General features: G+C 36.5%; 1 protein-coding gene across 3 annotated transcripts; it reads right to left on the reverse strand.

The window, feature by feature from the left end:
* Positions 1-636: 636 nt before the first annotated feature.
* On the reverse strand, positions 637-24,759 carry LOC141503342 (carbonic anhydrase 2-like). 3 transcript variants are annotated; one of them, XM_074208572.1, is made up of 7 exons: positions 24,582-24,759; positions 22,961-23,158; positions 11,585-11,706; positions 8,724-8,816; positions 6,154-6,216; positions 5,386-5,544; positions 637-1,170 (listed from the first exon to the last, which is right to left on the reverse strand). In XM_074208572.1, exons 1-7 carry the CDS (start codon positions 24,742-24,744, stop codon positions 1,048-1,050), a joined length of 921 nt encoding a protein of 306 aa, XP_074064673.1. In that variant the 5' UTR covers positions 24,745-24,759; the 3' UTR covers positions 637-1,047. The 3 variants fall into 3 exon arrangements, with proteins under 3 accessions (XP_074064673.1, XP_074064675.1, XP_074064674.1); XM_074208574.1 differs by lacking the exon at positions 24,582-24,759 and adding an exon at positions 24,122-24,475; XM_074208573.1 differs by lacking the exon at positions 637-1,170 and adding an exon at positions 4,255-4,319.
* Between the last annotated feature and the right edge of the window lie 960 nt (positions 24,760-25,719).

Below are 25,719 nucleotides of genomic sequence, written 5' to 3' on the forward strand. Positions count from 1 at the left end.
TTCAGAATCATTAGAATTTCCTTACCAAATGTATGCATTGGCCTATTCCTCTTTTCTGTTTTTTGTTTTCTTTGCAAGCAAAGGTGAAGTGACTTGCCTAAAGGCACACAACTAGGTAAAATATTGTCTGAGGCTGAATTTGAACTCAGGTGCTCTATCCACTACATCACCCTCAACTTGCCACCCCACCCCACCCCCACCCATTCCTCTTTCATGAACCTAGTTGATTGGATGTGAAGGTTCTCCCTCTCTCCTTTTGTTTTAATCAGATCTTTTTCTGATTTTTTTGTTCTTCTATTCAGGAAAATACCTTTAGTTTTTAAGTGTAGCATATAAACACTTCCTTTTTACCCATCTTCTCCCGAGCAGAAAGAAAATTAAAAGCCAAAATACATTTATTTATTTTATTAGCCAACATATATCTAAAATACAATATTAATTTTTTAAGTTAAGAGTATATATATATCTCTGAATGGAAATATAATCTGTATTATAACTATAATTAAATGTTTTTATAGATAATACTTAATTCAAAATTCACAAAAACATCATGTTTAAAGATTACATGGCTACAAACATATAAGAATTTTTAAAAATTATATTTCAATATCTTCAATGAATCTCTTGAAATCACTATTATGAATTTTGCCTTCTTTTACTTTATATTGATACATAATCACTTATTGGAGGTTTGTTTTCAACATTTCTGCTTTGCTATATTTTAAAAACAGCTTTAGGGTTTGTAGTTCTAATTCACTCATGTGCATTTTACTGGGGAAGGAAGGAGTAAATTCTACTACTCTTTATCATCCATTCCTTATCACAGAAAAAGCATTGCTATCACCAAAGCACCAGGGTCAATGTCACCTTGCTAAGCATTGCACATGGGTCTGCACTTATTTATTGGGTTCACACATTAAGAACATTTCAACTTGGTCTACAACCTTTTTATATGTTATGAGGAAGAAGATCAAGATGGATACAAAAGGACTGAGACTAATGGAGATGCTGCCAGTGTACAGACTAATCTGTATTTAGTTTCTTGGATTATTGGAAAGACTTTCTAATAGTCCTGCCACAGAGGGGTTGAACAGGGCGCCAGTTGTTTTGCATGCTTTTCGGAGGACATTCATCAGCAGCAGTGAAAGAAAGGTCATAGAAAGTCGATAGCTAGAAAACAAAAAGAAAGCATTCTTATTAACGTTCAGCTAAGTGTCCATGATATACTTCAAGAACAAATTGGGCTACCATATTTAGAGTGTCCAATTGCCATAGGCTTCAGAACTTCGGCCAGTAACTACACAATCCCCAGCACCTAGGCACACTGCCTTGTTCTTAGTAGCTACTTAATATGATTTTTTTTAATTAAATTTGTAATGTGGACTTAAAACTTTATCAGTTTGTGAAACTTATTAGTTTGCTTTTAAAGAAATACATAGGGGTGGCTAGGTAGCACAGTGGATAGAGCACCGGCCCTGGAGTCAGGAGTACCTGAGTTCAAATCTGGCCTCAGACACTTAATTGCCTAGCTGTGTGGCCTTGGGCAAACCACTTAACCCCATTGCCTTGCAAAAAAACCTAAAAAAAAAAAAGAAAGAAAAGAAATATATACATATGAAGGCAAAATAAAATGTCCTTCTGCACTTTTTTTGCATGCATTTAAAAGATGCTTCATTGATACTTTTTTATATCTTGTTACTACAAACTAATCCAAAACTCCCGAAGTCCTTTTATATGTATATATTTTTTTTCAAGCAAAACAAACACATAGGCCATGTCATGTATGAGAATGCATATCTCATTCTACATCTTGAGGTCACTACCTCTCTATCAAGATATGGGTCATAAGTTTCATCATCTACCTTCTTGCATCCCATATCATTCCAGGTATCATTTAAGACCAAAGCCTTAAGTGATTTTTTTTATTTTGAAATTAAATGTCTCAGGAAACAAGAAAGCAATATGGCAGAATTTGGGCATAGATCCATATTTACATATCCACCATTTACCAAAATAAAAGTCAAAATGAATACATGAGCTACATATAGAACTTAACAAGAAAATTTTAAGAACATGGAATATATTACTTATCAGACTTATGGATAGGCAAGCAATTTATAAATAGGCAAAAGATATAGAGCAGAGTAAGGTATGAAAAAACAACAAATTACATTAAATGTAGACAAGATCAGGAGGAAAGCAGAAAATTGGGGGAAATTTTATAGTTTTTCAGATAAAAGGCTCATCTCAAAAATATAAAGAACTTTGTCAAATCTATGAAATAATGGGGGAGAAGGACCTGCCCTCAAAGTCAGAGAACTTGAGAACTGCTATATCCTACCTGTCTGACATTACCAGGCAACCACTGCTCTGGTCTTCAGTTGCCTTATCAGAAAATAAAGGTGTCAAATTAGATGACCTCTAAAGTCCCTTTGTAGCTCTGAATCAATAATTCTGTAATTCTCTAGCTCCAAATGGTTTTATATCAGGAACCCAGGAATGGTTTAATATAAGGAAAACTATTATATGATTGTATTGATAATAAAAGAAAAATCTTAGTATTCTATCAATAGGTCAAGAAAAAGCTTTTAATGAAATACAACACTTATTTCTATTAAAAACACTTGAAAGTATAGGTATAAATGGATTTTTCTTAAAATGATTCAAAAGCATTCATTAGGCTTTCTTGCTATTTTACCCTCCTACACCCAGTTCAGACTGAGCTCAAGAAATCTCTAGAGAACCAGGATTCCTTTCTCTATGGGTCTCAAGTCTACTTTCTGAATTTCAAGTTTAAATTTCCCTCATCATCATCAATCACATGGCTTGATCCAAACCTGTGATTTCAAAGGTGAAGGAAGGGAATTTCTGATGAAAAAAAACAATTCCTTTCCATTAAGGGTCAAACCTGTTATATAAGGTTTAGTCAGAGAACACCCCACATTTTGCTATTATCTCTTGGCTCTTGCTCACAGAAAGCCATGATTGGTCATTTTTTATCCATATTCATTTACCATAATTTCTAGGGCTCATCTATTCAAGTACTTTTGTCTTTTTTTTTGCCCAACTTTATTTTTGATGAATTTCTAAGAGGCTGAGTCACCACTTGACTGATTCCTGTCCAGTTTATTTTGTGTTTACTTCTTTATATTTAAAAAAAAACTCTTGTTTTTCTAAAAATAAATTTTCTGCTTATTGTATCCTTTGCATGGGCTACCAGTGGATTCTTATATGGTCTACATCTTTCAATTAATTGTATGACCATAAATGTAATAAATACAAATGATAATATTTTACACTGCCTAGTTTCTTTCTTCTCATGTCTTCATCAGATTTCGCAAAGCAACAGGGGATGATATGGAGATGGTGACATACTCTTTCTATAGAGTCATCTATAGAAAGTGGTCATCATCAAAACAAGTGTAAAAGCCAGGATAGGTCAGAAACCTGGATTTCTCTAGATCATCAAAATCTAAGGGATTGATCTGAACCAGGAAGTCAGAAGTAAGAAATTCAAAGGGATTATCAGCACTGGATTCAAGCAGCAAGATACAGGAAGTATCAGCAAACTGAAAATTTTTCTAACTATCCTTCTGGACCCTTTTAAAAGAAGCTACATTCCTCATCCTATCCCTCCCATACCAAACTCTGCCTCCTGCCAATTTAATGGCTTTGACACAGATCCATCCTCTTATTTAGTTCATAGTTACGAATATGAACCCAAGACCACAGCTTTCCTGTCAAATAACATTGTAGTGTTACATTAGTAGAAAGAATATATGCAGTTTGGGGAAAGGCAATTGTGCCTACTCACTCCTTGCCCAGTAGAGTCATTTACATCACTTCAATGAATCAAAAATCCTAAGATCATAGACTTAAAGTTGGAGGAGATCTTATATATCATCTAGTTCTTTATTTCACAGATAACATAACTGAGTTACATAAGAGGAGTTATGTGGCATAGCCAAGATCACACACACAATGACAGAGCTAAGATTCAAGCCTCAGGCCCCTTGTTTCAAATCAAGCATTTTTCTATTATCACAGTGGCTTCACCAGAAAGCCTGAATGACATATTCTTCCTGCCCATTCATAATTAACAGTAGTAGAAAAAAGAACAGTTTCAAAGTAATTCTGTTATAATAAAGACCAGGGTGGTTATAAATTGAAGGTTAGTAGGTCACAGGACTTAACAACTATGCTATATGAAAGGGATCTAAGCTCCTTAAAGAAAAGATAGGAAAAAATACCTTCTGTCTTAGGAGGTGGCCAAGATGTGCTGCTTATTAGAACAATCGTTGGAGTAGGAATTTATCCAACTAAGAAAAGAGGGCCAAGGTACCAAAAATTAACAGGAATAAAAGGCCCCAGATTCAAGTCAGAGAGATCAGCAGAAGATTATGAAGAAAACTACAGGGAACACAAACAAACTGGTGATATAGTTGATCTGATCTGTCTATAATAAGACAAATCTGATGAAGACATGAGAAGAAAGAAACTAGGCAATGTAAAATGTTATCATTTGTATTTATTACATTTCTCACATTTATGGTCATACAATTAAATGAAAGTTGTAGACCATACAAGAATCCACTGTGCTTTTTTTTATTGTTGTTGTTGACTACAAAATAGTGTTCTATTTTAGTAGAGCAAAATGCTACCATCAAGATCTTCCTCCCACAATGTTCCTATGCTTATGACAAAATCATCAAAAAGATACCTTGAGGACTGTAACAACAGAAATAACCTCATTTATCAGTCTTCTAATTATCTACCAATCCATAAGCATTCGCACATTTAATAAATAACTATGATATGTCTAGCTCCTTATTTAGCAAGGACCTTACAAAAACAAAACTTAAGTATTAGCTCCTAACCTCTGTGTGCTTCCATTCTATCAAAGAAAACATTATGTATATTGTTAGTAAACATTACTCCACACTATAGGAGTATTAAAGAAAGCAGAATCACTTCAGAATATTAGATACAAAATATTAGAAACAATAAGATGCTTGGGACTATAAAATTTTAAAACATTTACAAGGAGTGAGTGCCAAAAAATTAAATATGTATTGCTCCTGACAATCTAAACTAGCCCAAATCTAATGAATCTTGTATAAAATGGATGATTTTTTTTTGTATTCTATAATGATTACATGCTCTGGTCCTAAAATAGTAAATATTATGTATATAACTTCCAAGATTATCTTAAAATCTGTATCAGTCTTTTGTAAAGTTAACAATTTTGTTATCTTTTTCAATTCTTTTTGTAAGCTACTTCTCTAGATCAAAACTATGAACTTTCTTAAGAGCACTGTTTATTGTTTATCAATAAAACTGTAGTTAACTTGATTATAAGGCAAATCTATTAATAAACCAACATACTTGATCATGGCTCACAGCAATGGGGTCCTTTAAGACAATCCAGGTCACACATTCCAAGAGAGGAGGAGTTGTCAATGAACCAGGATAAGTATAATAACATTCCAAAGACTCAGGAAGAAGACAAAGTGGATTAAAGTCTTGGAAGACTGAATTTTCACCCTTTAAAAGCAAAACAAAATATTTCAGGAGCATATTCATAAATACAGATCTCTTCTTTAGCAATGAAGCTCATATTAAGGGTAAAATCATCTTGACTGAAAAACAAAGAAATTGAACAGGATTTGAAAATATGGAGAGATCAAATTTTAAAAGCATGATTTTTGAGAAGACTGTCATCATATCTAGCCCTCTAAAATAACCTATTATCTTTACCACTGGTTTATCAAGCAGAATTCATTTAATACCTATGCCCTTAAGACATTTAAGTATAAAAGACTAAAGTAATAGTGAGAACAGTAGCCATGCTTATCTTTTAGGCAAAATTCAAGATGGAATGAATCACAGTGGTGACTATTAGTGAATAGTCACCTTTCATGAATTAGAACATACTAGGTCCTTGAGATAAAGAAAAATTGGTCACTGAATTTTGGGAATTAAAGTTTTTAAGTGAAGACTGTACTTTTATTTTAATTGACCAAAACCCTAAGTGTTATATCTAAAACAGATAAAGTGAATTATTTGGGGATTTTTCTGAAACCAGATGGGACAGAAAAACAATCTAATGGGGTACCAACAAATATTAATGTTGTAAACAAAAGATCATCTTACCTTTGTTTGAATTTTATTCAGAGACTCAACAATTTTCTGCATTCCTTGGTTATCACTTCCAATCTGTAATATGACACATACAAGAGAATATAGTTTGTTTTATTTCCAGACTCAACTTCCCAGGTAAATATAATGGAGAAAATTTAAGAGTCATAGAATATCAGACCTGATATTTTTTTAACTGTAGTTTCATGTTGCCTTTTATGAGCAAACAAATGTGGCCTTTGTTTAAACAGCCCAAAGTGAAATAGAGATCAGTCAATTATACAATTAAATTTAAGAATTTATTTTCCATCCTAAATTGTCCACTGTGGTGAAATATTCTAATGAAATTATCCTGTGAACTTGATAAAATTTTTCTATATTTTGGATGGTTTGGATAGAAAGTCAGTAATTGATTTGGGGGCATTAAAATGTTTCTACACAAGTAGGGTAAGAGAAGAGACTTGTGATTGCATCATGGATAAGAAAACTCCCTTAATCATACAGGTCAGTTCCATCTCTGCGAATCTTAAAGAGAGTGAGGTCATGTGTGATTTGCTCTCTGTCCCAGAGCCAATATTGGGCAGAAAAAGGAATTTATGTCAGGGTTTCAAGCTCTCTCTATGGACAACTATATGATTCCAAACATCAGCAAGAGAGAGACAGAGTCTATAGCATAACTGCTACTTTAAAGTCTGAATTATATTAATTATCAAGAGAATCACTTAAACAACTTGATAGAACTCCAAGCAATAGGTTACGGTGGAAGGAATGAAAAGATCTGTGATTTATTCCATGGGGGTGACTTTTGGGAAAAAGAATACCCTAGCCAAGATAATCTCTTAACTCTCAATTCTATTTATGTTTCATGATATTGAATACAAAGGCAATCCTGAATCAAACCATCAATTCAGATATTAAAAAAATTCTGGAATGAAGGCAAAAAGCTCTTCTTAAATGTGCACCTGTTTCCCTTCCATTGAAGTAATACTTTGATGCACTATGCTGCGGAGATGACACTGGATTTTTGAAGGCTATGCCTCAGTAGAACAAGCTCTCCCTAAGCATATGGATCTCTGGTCAGTCAATAAGTGCTCATTAAGCACATATTTATTGAGCTTTGTGGCTAGTACTAAGGATACAAAAAGAGGCAAAAGACTGTCCCCTGCCCTCAAGGAGCTCACAGTCTAGTGGTGGAAAAAACAGGTAAACAATTATGCAAAAACTATTAACAGAATAAACAGGAATTAACAGAGGGAAGGCACTAGAATGAAGGGACTGGGAAAGTTGACTGTAGAAGATGGAATTTTATGTGTAATTTGAAGGAAGTCAAGTAATAAAAATGTATACTGAATATGAATATTCTGTATCAAAGTGCTCGCCTTCAAGGAGGGTGGAGGAAAGGGAGGGAGTTTGGAACTAAAAAATGAATGTTAAAAATTGTTTCACATGTAATTGAGAAATAAATTAATATGAAAGAAGAGAAAGAGGAGGAGGAAGGGGAAGAGATGGGAGAACATTCCAGGCATTGAAGACAGCCAGAAAAAATTACCAGAGCCAAGAGATGGAATATCCTGTTCATAGGTGAAGCAAAGGAGATCCATGTAGCTGAATATTAAATATTGAATACATGGTGAGGAGAGCCTGAAGAGGTGGGACAGGAGAAAGGAGTGGATTAAAAAGGGCTCTGAATGTCAAAGAGGATTTGGTATTTGATTGTTGAAGTGATAAGGGAGCCAGTAGGGCTTATTAAATTGGGGAGGAGAACAGTCAGACCTACTTTTGGCAGCTGAATGAGAGATTTGGTGCAGGAGACCAGTAGACTATGGCAAAAGTTAAATGTGAAGTGATAAATGCCTGTCTCAAGGTGGCAGCAATAGAGGACAGATGGGGGAACTATCTAAGAGTTCAACAGGCCTTGGTAACAAATTGGATATGAAGAGACTGAGAAATTGAAGATACATGAGTTGTAAACTTGAGCAACAGAAGTGACAAATTTCACTCTTTTCTATTAAATGTATACTATTTGAAGTCTAATTTGGTTAATAATTATAACTCACATCTATAGAGAATTTTAATGCTTTACAATGCACTTTCTTCAAGACAATCTTGTGAGGTAGATAATGTATAGCATCCAATGCAGAATATATATTCTAACATGCATCATACAGATAAGGTAAAAGTCTGATTTGCCAATCCTAAACAAAAACAAACAAAACTAGAATATGGAGAGCCTTAATTTACACCCTGGTCTTCAAAATTCCAAGATTAATGGTCTTCTGCTACAAGAATGCCATTTCTAAGAATGATTTATCATTCAAGACTGATCTCCAGGTATGTCCAGCCCTAGCAACTTTCAAAGACTGTCTACTAAAGCAGAGGAAAAAGGTTGTAATCCATCTTAGAAGGGGGAACATTCAACTAATGAAATCACAGATCTTTTGAAGTATTGAAGGGAATTAAAGGGCACAATAACAATATTTAAAGCATTTCTCAAATATTTTCATAAATGTCCTAATCTCTCCAAAATGCCTCCTTTATATTTCATGATTCAATATATTTCAAGATCATTGAACAAAGCACTTTACCTCTAAAAAGACCCCAACAACAGCCAATCCATCATCCTTGGTCACAGCAACCTGGAAATCATCATATTTTGTATTCCAATGAACCAAGTGAAGCTAAAATTATCAAAGAACATGAAAACACAAAAGTTAGCAAAATGATCATATTCAGTATTTTTCTTTATCATTTTATTTTTAGACTATGTAAAACAATATTTAAAGAGAGAAATGGTATGGAAAACACATATATATTAAAATTGTTCTTGGTAGTCATTTAGTAATTCATTCATTTACTCAATATAGCATTTAAAAATACCTAATTTAATAGGAACTATTATGTGTCAGGCCCTTTATTAGGCACTGAGAATTCAAAGACCAAAAAGCTAACAGTTCTTGCCCAAATGAGATACAGATAATTTAGGGATGAGGGCAGAGGGAGGATTAATCTAAAATACAGTCTAAGTAAATGCACAATAATTCCAGAGAGGAGGGCACAAATAATTTGGAGAACAAGGAAAGAACTTATATTAAATTAATTTCCTACTTGTTCTTTTATAAAAACAAATTTTATCAATAGAATAATGAAGAGAATCAAAACACTTTGGATATAATGTAAGAACTGTACAAAATATTTAATCAATCAATAAGTTAATATTTAACAAATATTAAGTGTTTACAATGTACTAAGTGCTAGAGATATGGCAGTCCCTGTTCTCAAAGAGCTTATAATCTACAGAGGGAGACAACATGCAAATATGTATGTATGCACACATGTATGGATGAATGAAAGAGTGCAAACCATATTTAGGATAAATAGGAAAAAATTAGAGGGAAGGCACCAAAATTAAGAGGGGTTAGAGAAGATTTCCAGTGAAAAGGATTTTTAATCAGGACTTATGGAAGGTAAGAAGGAGAATATTCTAGATAGCTAAAGAAAATGCCCAGAACTGAAAGAAAGAAGACCAGTGTTGGGGCGGCTAAGTGGTGTAATGGATAGAGCACAGGTCCTGAAGTCAGGAGTACCTGAGTTCAAATGAGACCTCAGACACTTAATAATTACCTAGCTGTGTGCCCTTGGGCAAGCCACTTAACTCCATTTGCCTTGCAAAAACCTTAAAAAAAAAAAAGCCAGTGTCACTGGATTAAAAAAAAGGGTATATCTACCAGTGACTAAAGTGTATGAAAATTGGGTTGGTTGGTTATGAATGCCAAACAGAGCATTTCATAGAGTTGATGCAGGAGACAATAGGGAGTCACTGGATTTATTGAGTAAAAGTGTGACCTGGTCCAGACTCAGTTTTAGGAAAATAACTTCAGTGGCTGACTGGAGAATAGATCAGAGTGGGAAGACTCTAACTTGAGGCTCAGAGATCCTAGCAGAGCTTAAAAAATAAGTCCAGAAGTGAGGTGATAAAGTTTTGCACTAAAGTGGTAGCACTATCAAAGGAGAGATGGTACATGTTTGATAGATGCTACAAAAGTAAACTCAAAAGGCCTTGGCAAGAGATTGGATGGGGAGAGGGACAGGGGAGGGAGAGTGAGGAGGAATGAAGAGTACATGATAATTCTTAGGTTGTACGTATGTAGGTATATGTATATACCTATGTGTGTGTGTGTGTGTATGCATGTACAAATGTAATCCTGAAAGACTAGGAGGATGGTGTTGCCCTCCATAGTAATAGGGAAGTGGTCTGGAAGGAAGTTTTAGAAGCAAAGATAATGAATTCAGTATTGGACATGTTGAATTTAAGATGACTCCTCGAAAATCTAGTTCAAGATATCTGAAAGGCCAACCAACTTTTCTTTTTATAGAAAGGGAAACAAAGGCCCAGAAAGATTAGGATACATGGTGAGAAATAGTGAAAAGCAAAGCAGGATTCAAACCCAGGTTATCTGGTTGTAAAGTCACTTTTACATATTATCTGACTTAATCCTTGTAACAGTTTGAGAGGCATATGGCATTTTATAGATGAGGAAATTTAAGATAAAACGAATCTGAATCACAGTTAGTGAATGTATGAGAAAAATTAGTATTTCTCTTTTATATTTAATGATTAGTTATTGAATCAAGACCCAAGTTTTTTTTTCCCCTTTACTACTTTCTCACCCAGAAATCAATCAGGGAGGGATTTACCCAGGCCTAAATCTAAGTAGTCAGTAAAGGAAATTCTAATTTTAGGTTAATGGTTGTATTCCTGCTCATTATGTTCACTCAGACTGGTCTGGGAAGTGTTTTGTTTTTGTTGTTGTTTGTTTTTGTTTTAATTTAACTGTTTGAGACAGTCAATAAAGCTGATTTTAATTTACCCAGAAATTCAAGTCCCTTGGAATTTTTTAATTGTCACATCTGAGGCAAGATTTGAACTCATCTCTTCCTGACTCCAAGTATAGCATTTCTTCCCTTTGCATGTGGCTGCTTCAGTCTAGCTAACCCAGTTTCAGGCTTCCTCAAGCTTTGTGAAATAATTTAAAGTATTTCAGCTTCTCACTGTGCTGTCACAATTTTTTTAATTTATTTGTTAATAAGGAGGAAGCTCATTCATCTGATGTGAAGGTCTTTTGTAAGAGAAGATTTGGAAGGGTGAGGTTGGAAAAATTTATGAAATTAAGTGAACTAATCAAGAGTAATGAGAAATATGGATAGTGGGTGCTGCTTGCTTCCTTACATGGTGTCGAAAGATTTAAAGGAATTCCACATCCTCTTCCATCCTACAACTCCCTAGGACAGTTGATAGATTTGGGGGATGATTCACAAGACAATACTAAGAGTTTTCTCTAATGAACCATCTTGGATGCATTGAAGTATGGAAATATAATTTTTTAAAAAAGATTTTGAGTCATTTCATAAAAATTCATAGATTAAAAGAAAAGAAAGACTTTCCTACCTCAGCTGCATATTTGTTTCCATCCACAATATGCTCACTGCCTTTTGGGTTGTCACTGCCACCCCAGTGAAAATGTAACTGGATCAATCTGTAGTTACACTCCAGGGGTCCTCCACTTAGCACTGAAATTCAAAGAAAACATCATGTTATTGCCCATAATAAAATTCCCCATGCCTGGATTGGAGGAAATAGTGCAAGATTTATTTGTTAGTAATGATTAAACTCAGTGAACAAGAAATTCGGACACTGATTTGTTCTATATACTGAATTAATGCTTTTTTAAAAGATATCACTCAAATTATTTTCATATAGGATACAATTATTTAAAGTTATACCTGTATTAAAAATGGAACCAGTTGACCAATTTTCCCCTACTTAATTGTTATATTAGTAAATCAAGTGAATTACACTAATTTTTCAATTTATCCCATTCTGATTTTTGTTTTGTTTTCTAGATCTTTGGGAGGAATCCCATAGATTCCTCAAGGAAGGTGGTAATAGGAAGGAGGGGACAAAATATTTGTTTGACCAATTCTGGGATGTTATCCCAGGCTATATTTTAATTTTATCTTTTTCTTGTTCAAGATATCTGTATTACCTGAGGATATGAGGAGATTATGCCAGTTTGGATATCTCTCTCCATGCTAGAAAATCATTTGAGTATAAATTAATGTTACATCAAATAAAATTGTTTCTGAAAAATTGGTCCCTAAACACAGAATACATATTAGTATTAATATTCTTTCCCTTCATCAACTGTATTTTTTGCAGAGAATTTACTATAATACCAATAAGGCACTAAACCTTCTTCAAACACTTAAATAGTTATTACAACATTTTTTGTCATCTTATCTACTTTCGTGGAATTTAAATATAATTTTTCATTGGTAGGAGAGCATCTTACTTGATCTGAATTGCTAAGCAATGATTGGAATATAAGAATACCTTGAAAGTTATCAAACTCTATTTGATTGACAAAATATATTTCTTTATCCATAAAGCAAAGAGAATGCAGATAGGATGGAAATTTTTTTCAAAGTAAAACTGTAATAAAAATTTTGCATCAAATGATATTCCTGGTTCAAATCAAGAGTGTTAAAAGGACCAATGATTTTATTGTTAAGGCTATTCTCAGATGTAGATCCCAAACCAGCTCTAAGGACAACTGTAACTGAAAAATTCATCTCTACACTGAATCTAATGAAGAGTCTTTCCAATTATAGTGAAGCTGTATCTTCTTCTATCATTGGTTCCACTACTGTTTAAGCATGTAAATATAAAACATCATGACTGAGAATCTTAGCATGGTCTTGCAAAACAAGAAAAAACAAAAGATGTACTAGATAGGGCTGTCTTGGGATCACTCTAGAGTTGCCAGGAGTGGGGGGGGTGGAGATGAGTGGTGAGGAAAATCATTTGATATACCTCCTAACATAGGACAGTACCCCAGGTCATTGACTGTTTTGACCAGTTTTACCAAGCACACATTCCTTCAGGTTATTTCAGTTACACTCCCAAAGTAAGTATTTCAAAACAAAAGATAGCCTATATTTCAAAAGAAAGTAAACCCCAGATAGGGAGATTCTAGAGGCATTTGAAAAGTGGGTCTGGAGAAGAGAAAAGAGGAAATTTCTAGAGATAAAAGATTTGGGAATTCACAAAATGGAGCTATAAGGAGTTGAAGCCTCTAAGAGTGAATAAGATTACCAAAGGAGATCTAGAAGAGAGGTCAAGGAGTGTCTTGGAGAATACCCTTTTGTAAAGGGTCAGGAAGAGGATCAAATCTGTAAAGGAACAGAGAAAGCAATTAAGAGGAAAAAGGAAAACCAGAAAAGGATGCATCTGAAACTAAGAGAAGAGACCCAGCGTCCAGTAGCAGAGGTCTGGGACAATGAGGTCAAAAAAAAGCACCACTGGATTTGACACTAGGAGAATACACATTATACTAACCCCTACTGTGTTGCTTGGCACTGTGCCAAGTACTTTACAAATCTCATTTCTCATGATCACAAATGTCTCATTAGAGACATCTCAATCAAGTAATTGGAAAAGAAGCTACATTGTAAGTGGTTGAGAAGATAACAGAGGTAGAAATAAGAGTAAAATTTTTTTCCAGAAATTTGGCAGGAAAGAAATAAGATTGTTGTTTGTACTCTTTCTCTAAGAGGACCAGGATATTAGGGAGCTGATGCCAGTACATGTAAATGAACTGAATTTAAAGTGTGGGGGGTTGTAAAGTCACAGTGGGATAGAGATGTGAAAAAGGAAGTTGATTTGGATTTGGCAGACCTAAACAAATTTTCTGTAAGGTATTGAAAGAGGATTCCCTTGGCAGAGGAAGAAGGTCCTGAAGTAAGACTAAAGAAATGTTGATCTGGAGAACAGGTAGAGCTGGAATTGACCTAAGGAAGAAAGAGACCATAGGGAATGAGCATGCAAAGTCATTTTGAAGAACTGGATGGAATTTCTGAGTATAAATCCAAACAGTTCAAAGTTAAGGATAGGGGTAGCCAAGGTAGGTGGTGCAGTGGATAGAGCACTGGACCTGAAGTCAGGAGTACCTGGGTTCAAATCTTGTCTCAGACACTTAATAATTGCCTAGCTAAGTGGCCTTGGGCAAACCACTTAACCCCATTTGCCTTGCAAAAACCTAAAAAAAGAGCTAACGATATACATTTTTGTCCTCTAAGCCCTTCTTCCACCCCTTGCCCTCTTTCCCTTAACATTCAGCATCAAGGTCCTCAGACTTTCAGGTCCCTGACTTAAGAGGCAGACCTTAACTCTTTATTCCCTCAGATCATTCTCTCCCAAGGCAAAACTTATCCATTGCCTCTGTTCTGGGAGCCTTGAACAGTTTGTTATGAACTATACATTATTAGGTAAGGGATCATTATTATTACATTAACCAAGCTTTAAGGTTCTAGCTTTTCTTTGTATCCCTGGAGCTTAGCACAGGTCAGTTGGTGGATAGTCTTCTTTTTCTAGGAGACCAAAATGAAGTCATTCTATTAGAACCAAGTTACAAAATGCTCCACTGGGGCTGATTAGACCAAAACAAGCTCAAATTGCTCTACTATGGGTCAGTTACAAATAGGATATGTGACATGCTAATTGACTGAAAGTGTTGAACCCCATTCTCTTACAGGAAAATTTGCATTTTAACTGGGGCAATTTATTCATAATTCAATGAAAATTTTCCCCACCAAGTGCTCTCTGGTTCTCTCTCTCTCTCTCTCTCTCTCTCTCTCTCTCTCTCTCTCTCTCTCTCTCTCTCTCTCTCTCTCTCTTTTGCAATGGGGGTAAGTGACTTGCCCAAGATCACACAGCCAGTAAATATCAGGATATTGTGTGTCTGTGGTCAAATTTGAACTCAGGTCCTCCTGACTCCAGGGCTGGTGCTCTGCTCTATCCACTGCACCACTTAGCTGCCCTCCATGACTTGGAACACCACAACTTCCCAGTACCCCCTCTCCCAAACCAGTCTCTAAATGGGGAAATTATCATCATAATGTTGAGAAAGTTTTTAAGATGGCAATATCCTACAAGAATGAAATCACTCATTCTGATAATCCAAGCCCTCAGATGCTGACACTGTTGGAGTTCTTTATAAAAAAAAGAATTTGATATATTCTGTTCAAATTGTATCTCTCCAAACAAAACAACTACAAACAAAAGTCTATTATATAATAGGACAGGCCTATAAAGAAGTCATTATGCTTATGCCTCAGCATCAACTATTCTTCAAACTAAAAACAAAAACAATACAATTATTTCATAACATGCAATATATTTTTAAATTACTTAAAAGTTAGTGTTAAAAATATACATCACAATAATATGTTTGCTTTTAAACTAATGGATTGTACATATATTATATAATGGTCAAGATACTGTTTTATAAACATCTTCATGTTACCCCCATGAAACTAACACACTTGGATGGCAGACTGACATGTCCAAATGAATCAAATGAGATCATGCCAAGCAGCTGACTCAATCTTCCTAATTAATCTAAGACTTATTTTCCCCTTTGGGTGAATCCTGTCAATCTTAGGTTCTAAACTGAATACCCCTTAAGTTTTTTAACTTTTTGCGTGTGATTTTCAAATCCTTTTCCATTTAAAAAAACTAAAAAGTAGGTGATATCAATTCAGAATTGACTAATATCTTAAAGCAACCAATCAGATTTAATAATTAAACATTTTTCTGTGCTTATCTGTTTGTTGTAACCAGGAATTATTTTCAGAACAAGTTGCTCTGAGTTAGAAAATTCTCTCCAGTCTTAAAAGACTTTTTTGCAACTAAGAGCCACAAACAAAAGCATATAATTTAATTGGTGCAAGAGTTTGTACTTCTGCTTTTTATTCAATAGATTGTTTCTTAGAAACTGTTTTTAAGCTTGGCACTGAATGAACAGCAGCCTGGGTAGCCAAAGCATGCCTTGAATGCTTCTAAAGGTAAATTAACATAAATCCTCAAATTCACTTTAAAGTGCAAGTCTTTTCATTTAAAAAAGAGAAAAGAGTATTTGGGTTAAAGGCAATCATGCCCAAAGCAGGTGTTTGTCCATTTTAATAACAAAAAATACTATTCTGGCCACATGTTGAACATTTTCTAAACTATTGTTATTTCATAGATGATTTCCTTGAGGGAAGAGAGAAAAAATAAAGAGATTCTATGTCTATTTAACAATAAAATCTAAGGGGTCTAGTAAAAAAACTACAAAATCAAAACAGGAATACAAATGCGCTCCCTAGGAGGGATGTGGAAAAGGGAATGACTTTCTTACCTTACAAAGGAATGAAACAATCTCAAAACTTAATGCAAATTAAAACACTTTTAAAAGCTCCAGCTGACCTAAGGTTGATACTTAGATATACTGTACATTTAAAGTACTAAGTCCAACAAAGCATTTTGACCTAAGGTTGACATTTAGACATGCTACACATTTTAAGTAATCAGTTAAGTCCAAGAAAGCATATTTATTTCTACATATAAAGGATCTTAGTATATAAGGAAATTATATGCATCTCCTACCAAGAGTACAAATTAATGTCTTACAAGTAATAGTATCTGAAGTCTAAAAAAAACCTAAGCTGTCAAAATAAACAAAAAGTGAAAACTAAAGTTCTGTTTGTTTCCTTGCATATTTTCCTCAGTTTTCTGCTACAGAAGAGCAAATATACAATAACTACACAAGAAAGTGAGAAAAAATTTGCAGATAAAAAAATTTTTCTGGTTTGGGGAATTCATGGATAAGGTTTTTATAAATACGCATATTCAAAAATAAATAGACTATCCTAATGATATTCTGAGGATAGAACAAAATTTGTTATAAATGATAAAGCCAAAGAAATCTTCAGAAATTAATGGAAAATACACTGAGGCCTAAAGGCCTTTGTAAATAAAATTCAATTTTCATCATGTTTATTAAGCTATTATTTAATTTTAATTTCTAAAGAATGGTATGACAGAAGAGCACTGAACTTAAGAGTAAAAAAAAAAAGTTGGGGCTCTACTAATAACTGTTGACAAGTCCCTTTTAGCCTCTGTGCATCTCAACTAAGGTCTCTTGCAGAGACCTTTGAATCTAACACCAATTTACATGTCTAAATTAATCAAATGATATTCTAAAAGTGAACTTGCTCTAAAAAATAAGCAAGTCATTATTACAATATTCAAAAAACCCAAAAGGGCTGAGGTGAATTTTGTTTTATTTTCTCTATGGGAGTTAATTTATAAGCAATTGAACAACATAGCTTGAGGGAGTGTAACTGCTTTTGAGTTGGTTCTCCCATTCCACTCTCCTCATGCCTATGTTTACATTTTAGTACATATGGGGAGAGGAGGCTCTAACAAATTATAAATGTGAATGCTAATTGTCTGTCCCTCAGATCCAACACTCCAAGAAAATATCTGTGAATAGTTAATTAAAAAATGTTAATACAGGGAATTATGACTTCTTAAACAAATAGACAATACTACCAAGAAATATAAAGTTGTACTTAAATTATTCACCAAAGCAATGAGTTTTTGTTTTGCTATTTGGACAGCAATCTTTAGGAAAATCATTTAAAAAAACAAATCAGGAAATGTTTTCTGGAGAATAAGGGAAATTTTGTAAAAAAATGTCAGAAGTCTGGTCTTAAGTGATAACACCAAGTGATAACCAGAATATACCAAGTGTTTGGTATAGATATATCTCTGACATTATGAATTTGGTGCCGTTATAGTAGTTAGCTACTTAACATATGTATGTGGAATATCATCTCTGGAAAGAATGAAGGAGATACATACCTATATACATATATATATATATATATATAATGTTTGTATATTATGTATGGTTGCTGTAGGGTTTTGTTTTGTCAGACTAAGTATATAGTGATTTTTTTAAATTAAATTACTCAAGAGAGATATATAATAAATGAAAAATATATTAATGACTTGAACTGAAGTTTTTATAGCAGTGAAACATTAGCCTGGCAATCTCATTACAAAAACAACAATCATAATTTTAAAAAAATTTAAAAAGGTCATAATTTAAATACTGTTTTATACATATGTAAAAAGTCTTTGATATGGGCATAATGAGCCATCTGGTTAGGGTGCTATGATGAATACAAATTATTGTATATGTACCCCATATTAATGTTTGTACCTCAGGTTTCAGGTATTTCGGAACTTCTTTCCTTATTAAACCTGAATGATTCAATGAGATATTTGACAGGAAACAATCAACAGTTCAGAACAAGTTTGGAAATATACAATGATAAATTTGGAACATTGACTAGTGCCTGTTCTAACCAGTAGAAGAGTGTCTCTTTATGCTGACTCTCATAAAAATGACTTTTTAAATTTTATTTTTCTCTTCCCCTTGAAAAATAGATCACCTGGCTAAAATAATTAAAAGTTTTGAGTCAAAGGCATTCTCATGAGACTAAAAGAAACACCCATTTTGACTCAATAACATGGACAACATCATTTTACAAGATTAGCATTTGGCTTGCAATTAAAATGTGTTTTTACATTATTAACAAACTGTGATTTTCTCCAAAACCAAACTTAAAAGATCTCAGATGTGGTGGAATCATTTTCAAGAGTTTTAAAAGTCATTAACTGGATTAGCAATTTTTCATTAACTTGTTTTTTAAAAAGTTTATAAGATTACTGAGTAATAAGTTTTAACTAGAACTTTTGATTAAAGCTTATTAATTCCACAGTTAAAAAAAACAAGCTAAACCCCATAATAAAGATGCCTAAAAATTCAGTTTTATTTCAACCCTCAGTCACATTAGTTCGTTTTAGCCTCTGGTGTTTCAGAATGCAATGTTTATAGAATAGTGAAAAATTGGAACCACTGAAAAGTTCTCGAAATTTGAAATGTTACTGTGAAAATGAAGTGAGGAGATGACATGATAAAGTAAGTGAAATAGAGTTTCTAAATGCAGGAAATGAAATTCTACAGGAAATCTAAAAATATTAACATACCATTAAAAAAACCCTTTTAACAAAAGGGATGTTTATAATGGGTTGTGGTATTTAAAAAAAGTAATGTCATCTGGTCAAAACAAAATAAATTATTGAAACTGCTTTAAAACTTTGAAGTTTTTTAATAATTCAATTGTCTAAAACATATATGTAAAGCGATTAAAAAATTTATCCCATTTGGGTAACACATACACACAACAAATATTTATGAACAGTTAAAACAATTATTATTAATTTAAAAACATATTTAAAGTTAGCCTTAGGGCCGTATGCAAACTTTAACATGATTCAGATGAATCTAAGAATGTCACTTTTACAACACAGTTTTACTCAAATATTATGCAGTAATTCATTGTTGGACAGGAATTTCCTAGAGATCTCCAGAAGTACCATACAAAGCCCACCTCACATATAAGGAAACCATTCCATTTGTGGCATGATTGACTTACTTTGATGGACTTTGATTCCTTTTTGCCTTCTGATACGCAGACACCTATTTTTTTTTCCTCATAGTGATGTTAGTCCTAAATGGGACAGTCTATAACCATATGAACCTGAACACACCTGATCTCATCTCGTAAAAGTGGTAAAGCTACCCTATTATTAAGTACAACCAATAAATTATTATCTTTATAAAATAGTAAAATAGTCAATTGTTAATATCTGATGCATTTATTTCAAAAAATAATTATGAGTTCTAAATTAATCATGTAATTTTGACATAGATCATTGGTTAACTACTGATGCATATTCTTTGCAGAATGTTTTTGAGTTTACTGCTAATATTTATTAATTATTGCTTTTTTAGCATGAATCTTTTAGATATCCAGTGAGTTTAGCTTTGAATCAAAAGTGCAATAATCAATACCTAAAGTATGTCAGCAACTTTTTTGTGATTTAAAAGACTAAATTGGGCAGACAATTGATAAGTGCTTTATATAAATGAAAAATGATGTAGTGAAAAAGAGAGCCAATCTTTGAGTTGGGAAGAACTTGATTCAAGTGCTGCTTTTGACACATATTAACTGTGTGACACACGGATAAGCCAGTTAAATTTAGTTTCCCCAAACAACGCTTTAAGACTATTAATTATTGTATACAGAAAGTTGGGGGCAACTAGGAAACTCAGTGGATATCTGGTCAGGACATCCTGGGTTCAAATGTGACCAGGCACTTGGTAGTATAGCAGTACGACCCCCAAATCATTTCCTGTTTTTATTCCCAGACAACTGGCAAATTAAAAACAATAGATTCCTTTATAGAGTCCATAGTTTGATTAGCATTTAAAAATAATCTATTTGGGCAAGCTTAATATTTCTTACCTGCTAACTCAGGATAACACATATACAAATGCAAAATTTTCATCATTAAAATTTGAATATGTGTGAATGGTTCTCTAACTTCTTACTCTGATCTTCTGAGAGTCTGTCAAATATGTATGACCCTGCACCTTTCAGGAAGGTGCATATTCCACATGAATTATAGACAATATGTGCTATGACTAGCTGTTTGAAGAACACAGTGAAGGATTAACATCTAATTTAGTATGCATATATAGTAGAATTTATAGTCAAAAGAGATCTAGGAGATTACCTAAAATGAGATACAGCAATAGAGGCAATGGAAATGTTAGCTATTATTATAGTCCAAATGTCTCATTTTTACAAAAGCTCAGAGAAATAAAATTGACCTGCTTCTAATGTCACACAAAACTAGTAAGAATTAGAATACCCAATTTAAACCCCTAGATTCCCTGCTCCAAAATGGAATGCCCTTCCCACCAAGCTGTGCTGGTATAGCATTAAAAACAAAAGGCGTGATAAGCATAACCTAAGGGGGGGGGCATATCAGGAGGTGTGTATGTATGTGTATATGTTTGTATGCATATATGAGCATGTTGTAAATGACATTTCTAACTAGCAAAAAATGAGTTTTATAGAGTTCTAGCAAATATTTCTATGCTTACCTCTTGTCATTATTTAGGTATCTTTGAGGCAACTCAATAGGATATTTGAGACTATTCCATAGTACTTAAATGTAACATTTCCAGACAATTTTATCATGAAATTTCATAGTAGGCTTTCTATCTCTATTATTTTTCCTAACTGAAAAGCTTTCTTTACCTAGCAATAAAAAGTCTTCTTTCTTCAAAATTCATTTTCAATTAAAATCCTACTTTACCAAGCCCACTTAAATGCAAAATGTCTGAAGAATCCTATTTTTAAAAAGTGTTTTTTTTTAATTCAGAGCTTTTCATGGTGAATATAAAATGTACCTAGAAAAATAAAGTCTGGTCATTAAACAGACACTGTGAAGTAATAGCTTAAATCACTAAGAGTGTACCTATATCTACATACAATGGATAGATAGATACATTGTGAAGTAGTGGAGGAGGGAATGTGCCTTTTCCCAATCTTCCTCCTTTCTCCACCCCCTTCACTTATCCATTTAAAAAAAGTGATTCTAAGCACAGATAATTTGTTTTGAAACATTTGCTAGATGACAACACAAAACAATTTAGGAAAGTAGGACACTGACAAGTTAAATCAGTCTGTAGTCACATAAGGCTGCCACTGTCTCTCTAAATTGGATTGTTTCCCTGTTTCTACAAAAAGAGAAGAAAGGGGATGTAGGGAGAATTAGAGGAGAGAGAGAGAAAAGAAAAGGGGCAGAGAGAAAAAAGGAAGAAAGGGAGGGAGAAAGGAAGAGAAAGGAGGGAAAAGGAGGAAGAGAAGAGAAAGAAAGGAGCTAGAAAGAAAGAATGTCTCATAAAGAATCACAATTGTCGATTCTAGATTAAACAAATTTATTAAGCACCTATGTTTGTGTATTTGAAAACTGCTAAGAAATACAAATTATAAATTAAAATTATTCATTTTATATAAATGAAAGATCTATGCTACAAAGAAAATGTAATAGCTGTTTTGTCAGTAGCATCCAATATATCTATGTTTCCTCCCATATATAAAGATTATCTAGGTTTAGTTGTAAGTGATCTGGACATGTGATTGGAGTCCTGCTACTTTTTATCAGTCAAGACCAGGACCCACACTTATTGACATATACTGTTTTCCAAGAATTCTGAAATTTACTACATAATCAGTGTCCTTTCTTCTCATAGCTAGTTTGCTATGATTATCATGCATTCTCAATGAACTTTAGCTAAGATAATAGAAATTCTTCAATAGTTCTAAATATACATCCTAAGACTTAATATGCTAATGTCATTAATTTATATTTTGTGGTTATTTGAAAGAAACACATTTTCTTTGGCAGGAAAACAATGCCAAAGGTCACAATTATCCAATCTAAACCAACTGATATTTATCATTCCACTATTATGTGCAAGGCCAGCTCCGCATAAGTATTGGAGTCACAAAGACAAACTAACTAAAAACAAACCACAGTCTGACCTCTAAGTAGGTTAGTCTGGGGGAGGGGATTGGAAAGACATGTCCAAATATACTCGTTTTAAAAGTATGAGTGCTAACTACTCAGGAGATCAACCAAACTAAACATTATTAATTGATTTGAGTTCTTTGGGGTCACTCTGAATAGTGCTTGGTGCAGTTAAAGGCTTCCCCTTAGAAGGCTGACCAAGAGGGGAGGGAAGGTTGGGTGGGGGGAGATTGTAAAATTCAAAACCTTACAAAAAATGATAGGTACATACTACTAGTGTATATAATTGGGAAACAGTGTTAATAAATAGAATGTAAAAAAAGTAGCTAGAATAACACTATGACCTCAGATGAAAAAAAAAAAAAGGCAGACCAAGCTCCCTTCTAGGGACCTCCCTCCCCAGAGCTGTCTAGGGCTGGAAGCTCCCTGCCCTCTCCACTCTCTCCCCACTCCTCTCCAGGTAGCAGGCGCTCCTCAGAGCCTCACCTGCCATGTCGGAGCAGTCCTCGAACTCGACGTTGAAGGCATGGCCGTTGTTGACGATCCTCTTGGCCGTGCAGCCCTCGTAGCTGAACTTGAGCGGCGTCAAGGCGGAGTCGTAGTTCGCTTCGCTAGTGTCGATTTCCACGGGGGACTGTCGGTTTCCTTGGGCAATGGGGAAGATCTTGTACCAGTCTTCTGGCCCTGAGTGGGGAGAAGAGGCGCGTGGCGGGGTTGAGTCAATGCGGCCCCGAGGCCACCCCCGTCGCAGTCCAGACCGGGAGGTCAGCTTGGGGAAGCGAGATGGGAGATCCGCCCCCTGCGAACATGGGACACTGTGTGATTTGGTCATGAGGGGAGGGAGCCACATTTGCACGCCCCTCCAGAAATGTTGGAGAGTTCTCTCAGAGTTTTCTTTCACGTAGGGGACCTCTTTTGGTAATGAATGAATGAATGAATGAGTGGCAGGGTGACAACCCACGGGCCCGGTTTGGGTTCCTTTACCTGGAGGCACTGCCCCCCACCCCCCACTCCCCCTCCAGACCCCTCTCTAACCCCCCCAAAGCTTCCCAAAGACAGGTGCCGGTTCATCGGGCTTCTTGATGAGCCCTTACCTTCCCAGGGGGTGGAGGAGAAAAGAAAACTCTCCGAAAGGCCACTAACGGGAACCCACGCCACTCCGAGGGATGGGACAGTCCCCGGGAAAAGGCCTGTGAGTCACAGACAGCCGAGGACGCGCCGGCGGTCTCTATGCCTCCCGGCCGAGACAATGCCCCACGCTCCTTCCGAGGAGGGGAACTTCTCCCACCCGCGGGGATCCGGCAGGAAGCGGGGAGGGGGCGGCGGCGGGATGCCTGGACAGGACCCACCCGGGGTGCCCGGGGAGACGGGAGAATGGGAGCGGGGGGGGAGGCTGGGGAAGCGGGGCGCGCTCGGGAGCTCCCCGCGCGCACCTGAGCCGGGAGCTGCGGTAAACAGCAGGTGCAGTGCGGAGCGGCCGCCTCGCCACCCTCGCCACTCGCCACCCTCGCCACCCTCGCCACCCTCGCCACCCTCGCCATCCTCGCCGGCTCGTGACAGGCAACTGGGGATTTGGGGCAGAGGACGGTGGAAGGGGAAAGGAGCCGGGGAGGAAGCCGCGCCTCCTCCCCGGACGCTTTCACTCACCTTGAGGACCCGGCCCGTATCCCCAGGAGCTAGACATGGCCTTGCCAGCTGGTGCGGGTTTGGGAATTAGCTGTGGGACCGCACCTCCGCCCCGGTGACAGCCGGCCTCTGCCCGGCTCCTTCTGGGATGGGCTTTTATAGGCTCCCGCCAACTCCAAGTCCCTTTGCGATTGGGAAGGTGGGGGGAGAGGGGGAGGAGATGTGGAAAGTGGGGGTGGGGGCCACAGGTTGGACTGGGGGGAGGGGGGAGGGAGGGAGCGGGCAGCGGCTGGGATGTTATCTGCGGGGCTGAGCCTGCTCTGGGCGGGCTGGGAGGGGGAAGGCGTGCCAAGATCCCCCGTAGGGTCCCGGCGCGTCAGGCTCCCTGGCCGTGCTGACACGTCCGGCCCGCCTCGGGCACCCGGGACCCCGCGGCAGAGGCAGCCGGGGAGCACCCGCAGGGGAGCCCCTAGGCGCTCACCATCCCCCGCCGGGCCCTGCCAGCCTCTGCTCCAGACCCGGTACACCTCCGGCTTTATTTCCCTGCGCTCAGAAACCCGCTGTAACATGGTCCTTGCCGGCCCGGACCCGCTCCTCTCCCCAGTCCGGGGGCCGGGGCGGCACGGCCGGGAGGGGAGCCGCATTCTCCCCGCGGCCCCGGGCCCGGAGAGCGGTTAGGAGCGCCGTGACCTTGGGGCATGTGGGGAGCAGCGCCGCGCTGCCACCTGCTGGGCGGCCCGGGGATCCGGAGGCGAGCGCGCCCCGGGACCCCGGACTCCAGCGCCGCTTCCCACCTGCTCGCACCCCGGCTTCTTTTGGACCGGTGCTTGCTTGGACTCCGCGGCTCCCCGCGCCCGCTTCACCTCACCCGCGGCAGAGCGCTTGTAAAATACTCTTGTGCCCCCCACCGACATTTCTACCTGGTAAACCCCTTTAGAGCAGGATTTGGGGTGTGTTTGTGTCTTCCACATTTATTTTGGGGGGTTTTGCTGTTTTTATTCAGACGGGTGATTGCGAATGCAAATAGAGGCCTGGGTCAAAGCCCAGAGAGGTAAGAGACTTGCCTCGGTCACAAAGCCAGGAAGCGTCAGCCGCTCTGTTGGAGCCTGGCCCCTGACTCCCAGAACTATTCCATATGGATTTGCACATAATGGTTCATTTTTGTTGCCCTGAGGGAAAGACAGTGACTTGACAGAGACAGGAATATTTAGAGCACTTGTTTTTAGTGGTTAAAACCAATTCCCATAAATACACACACACACACACACACACACACACACACACACACATATGTAAATTCTCCCTATATATTTTTATGTATGTGTAGGGAGAATCTAAATATATATGGACAACAACAATCTAAATTTCCCAGATATATACATATAAATTATATATATATATATAATTTCCTTATATCGGAAGAATCTAAATATATATATAATGGAGAATTTATATACATATATACACACACACACATCTGGGAAATTTAGATTCTTGTTGTCTATATATATGTATATATTTAGATTCTCCCGATATATGGAAATGTATAGGGAGAATCTAAATATATACAAATATATATGGACAACAAGAATCTAAATTTCCCAGATCCAGTTAAAAGA

The sequence above is a fragment of the Macrotis lagotis genome, chromosome X (assembly GCF_037893015.1).
Source record: "Macrotis lagotis isolate mMagLag1 chromosome X, bilby.v1.9.chrom.fasta, whole genome shotgun sequence".
NCBI classification, from domain to species: Eukaryota; Metazoa; Chordata; class Mammalia; order Peramelemorphia; family Peramelidae; genus Macrotis; species Macrotis lagotis.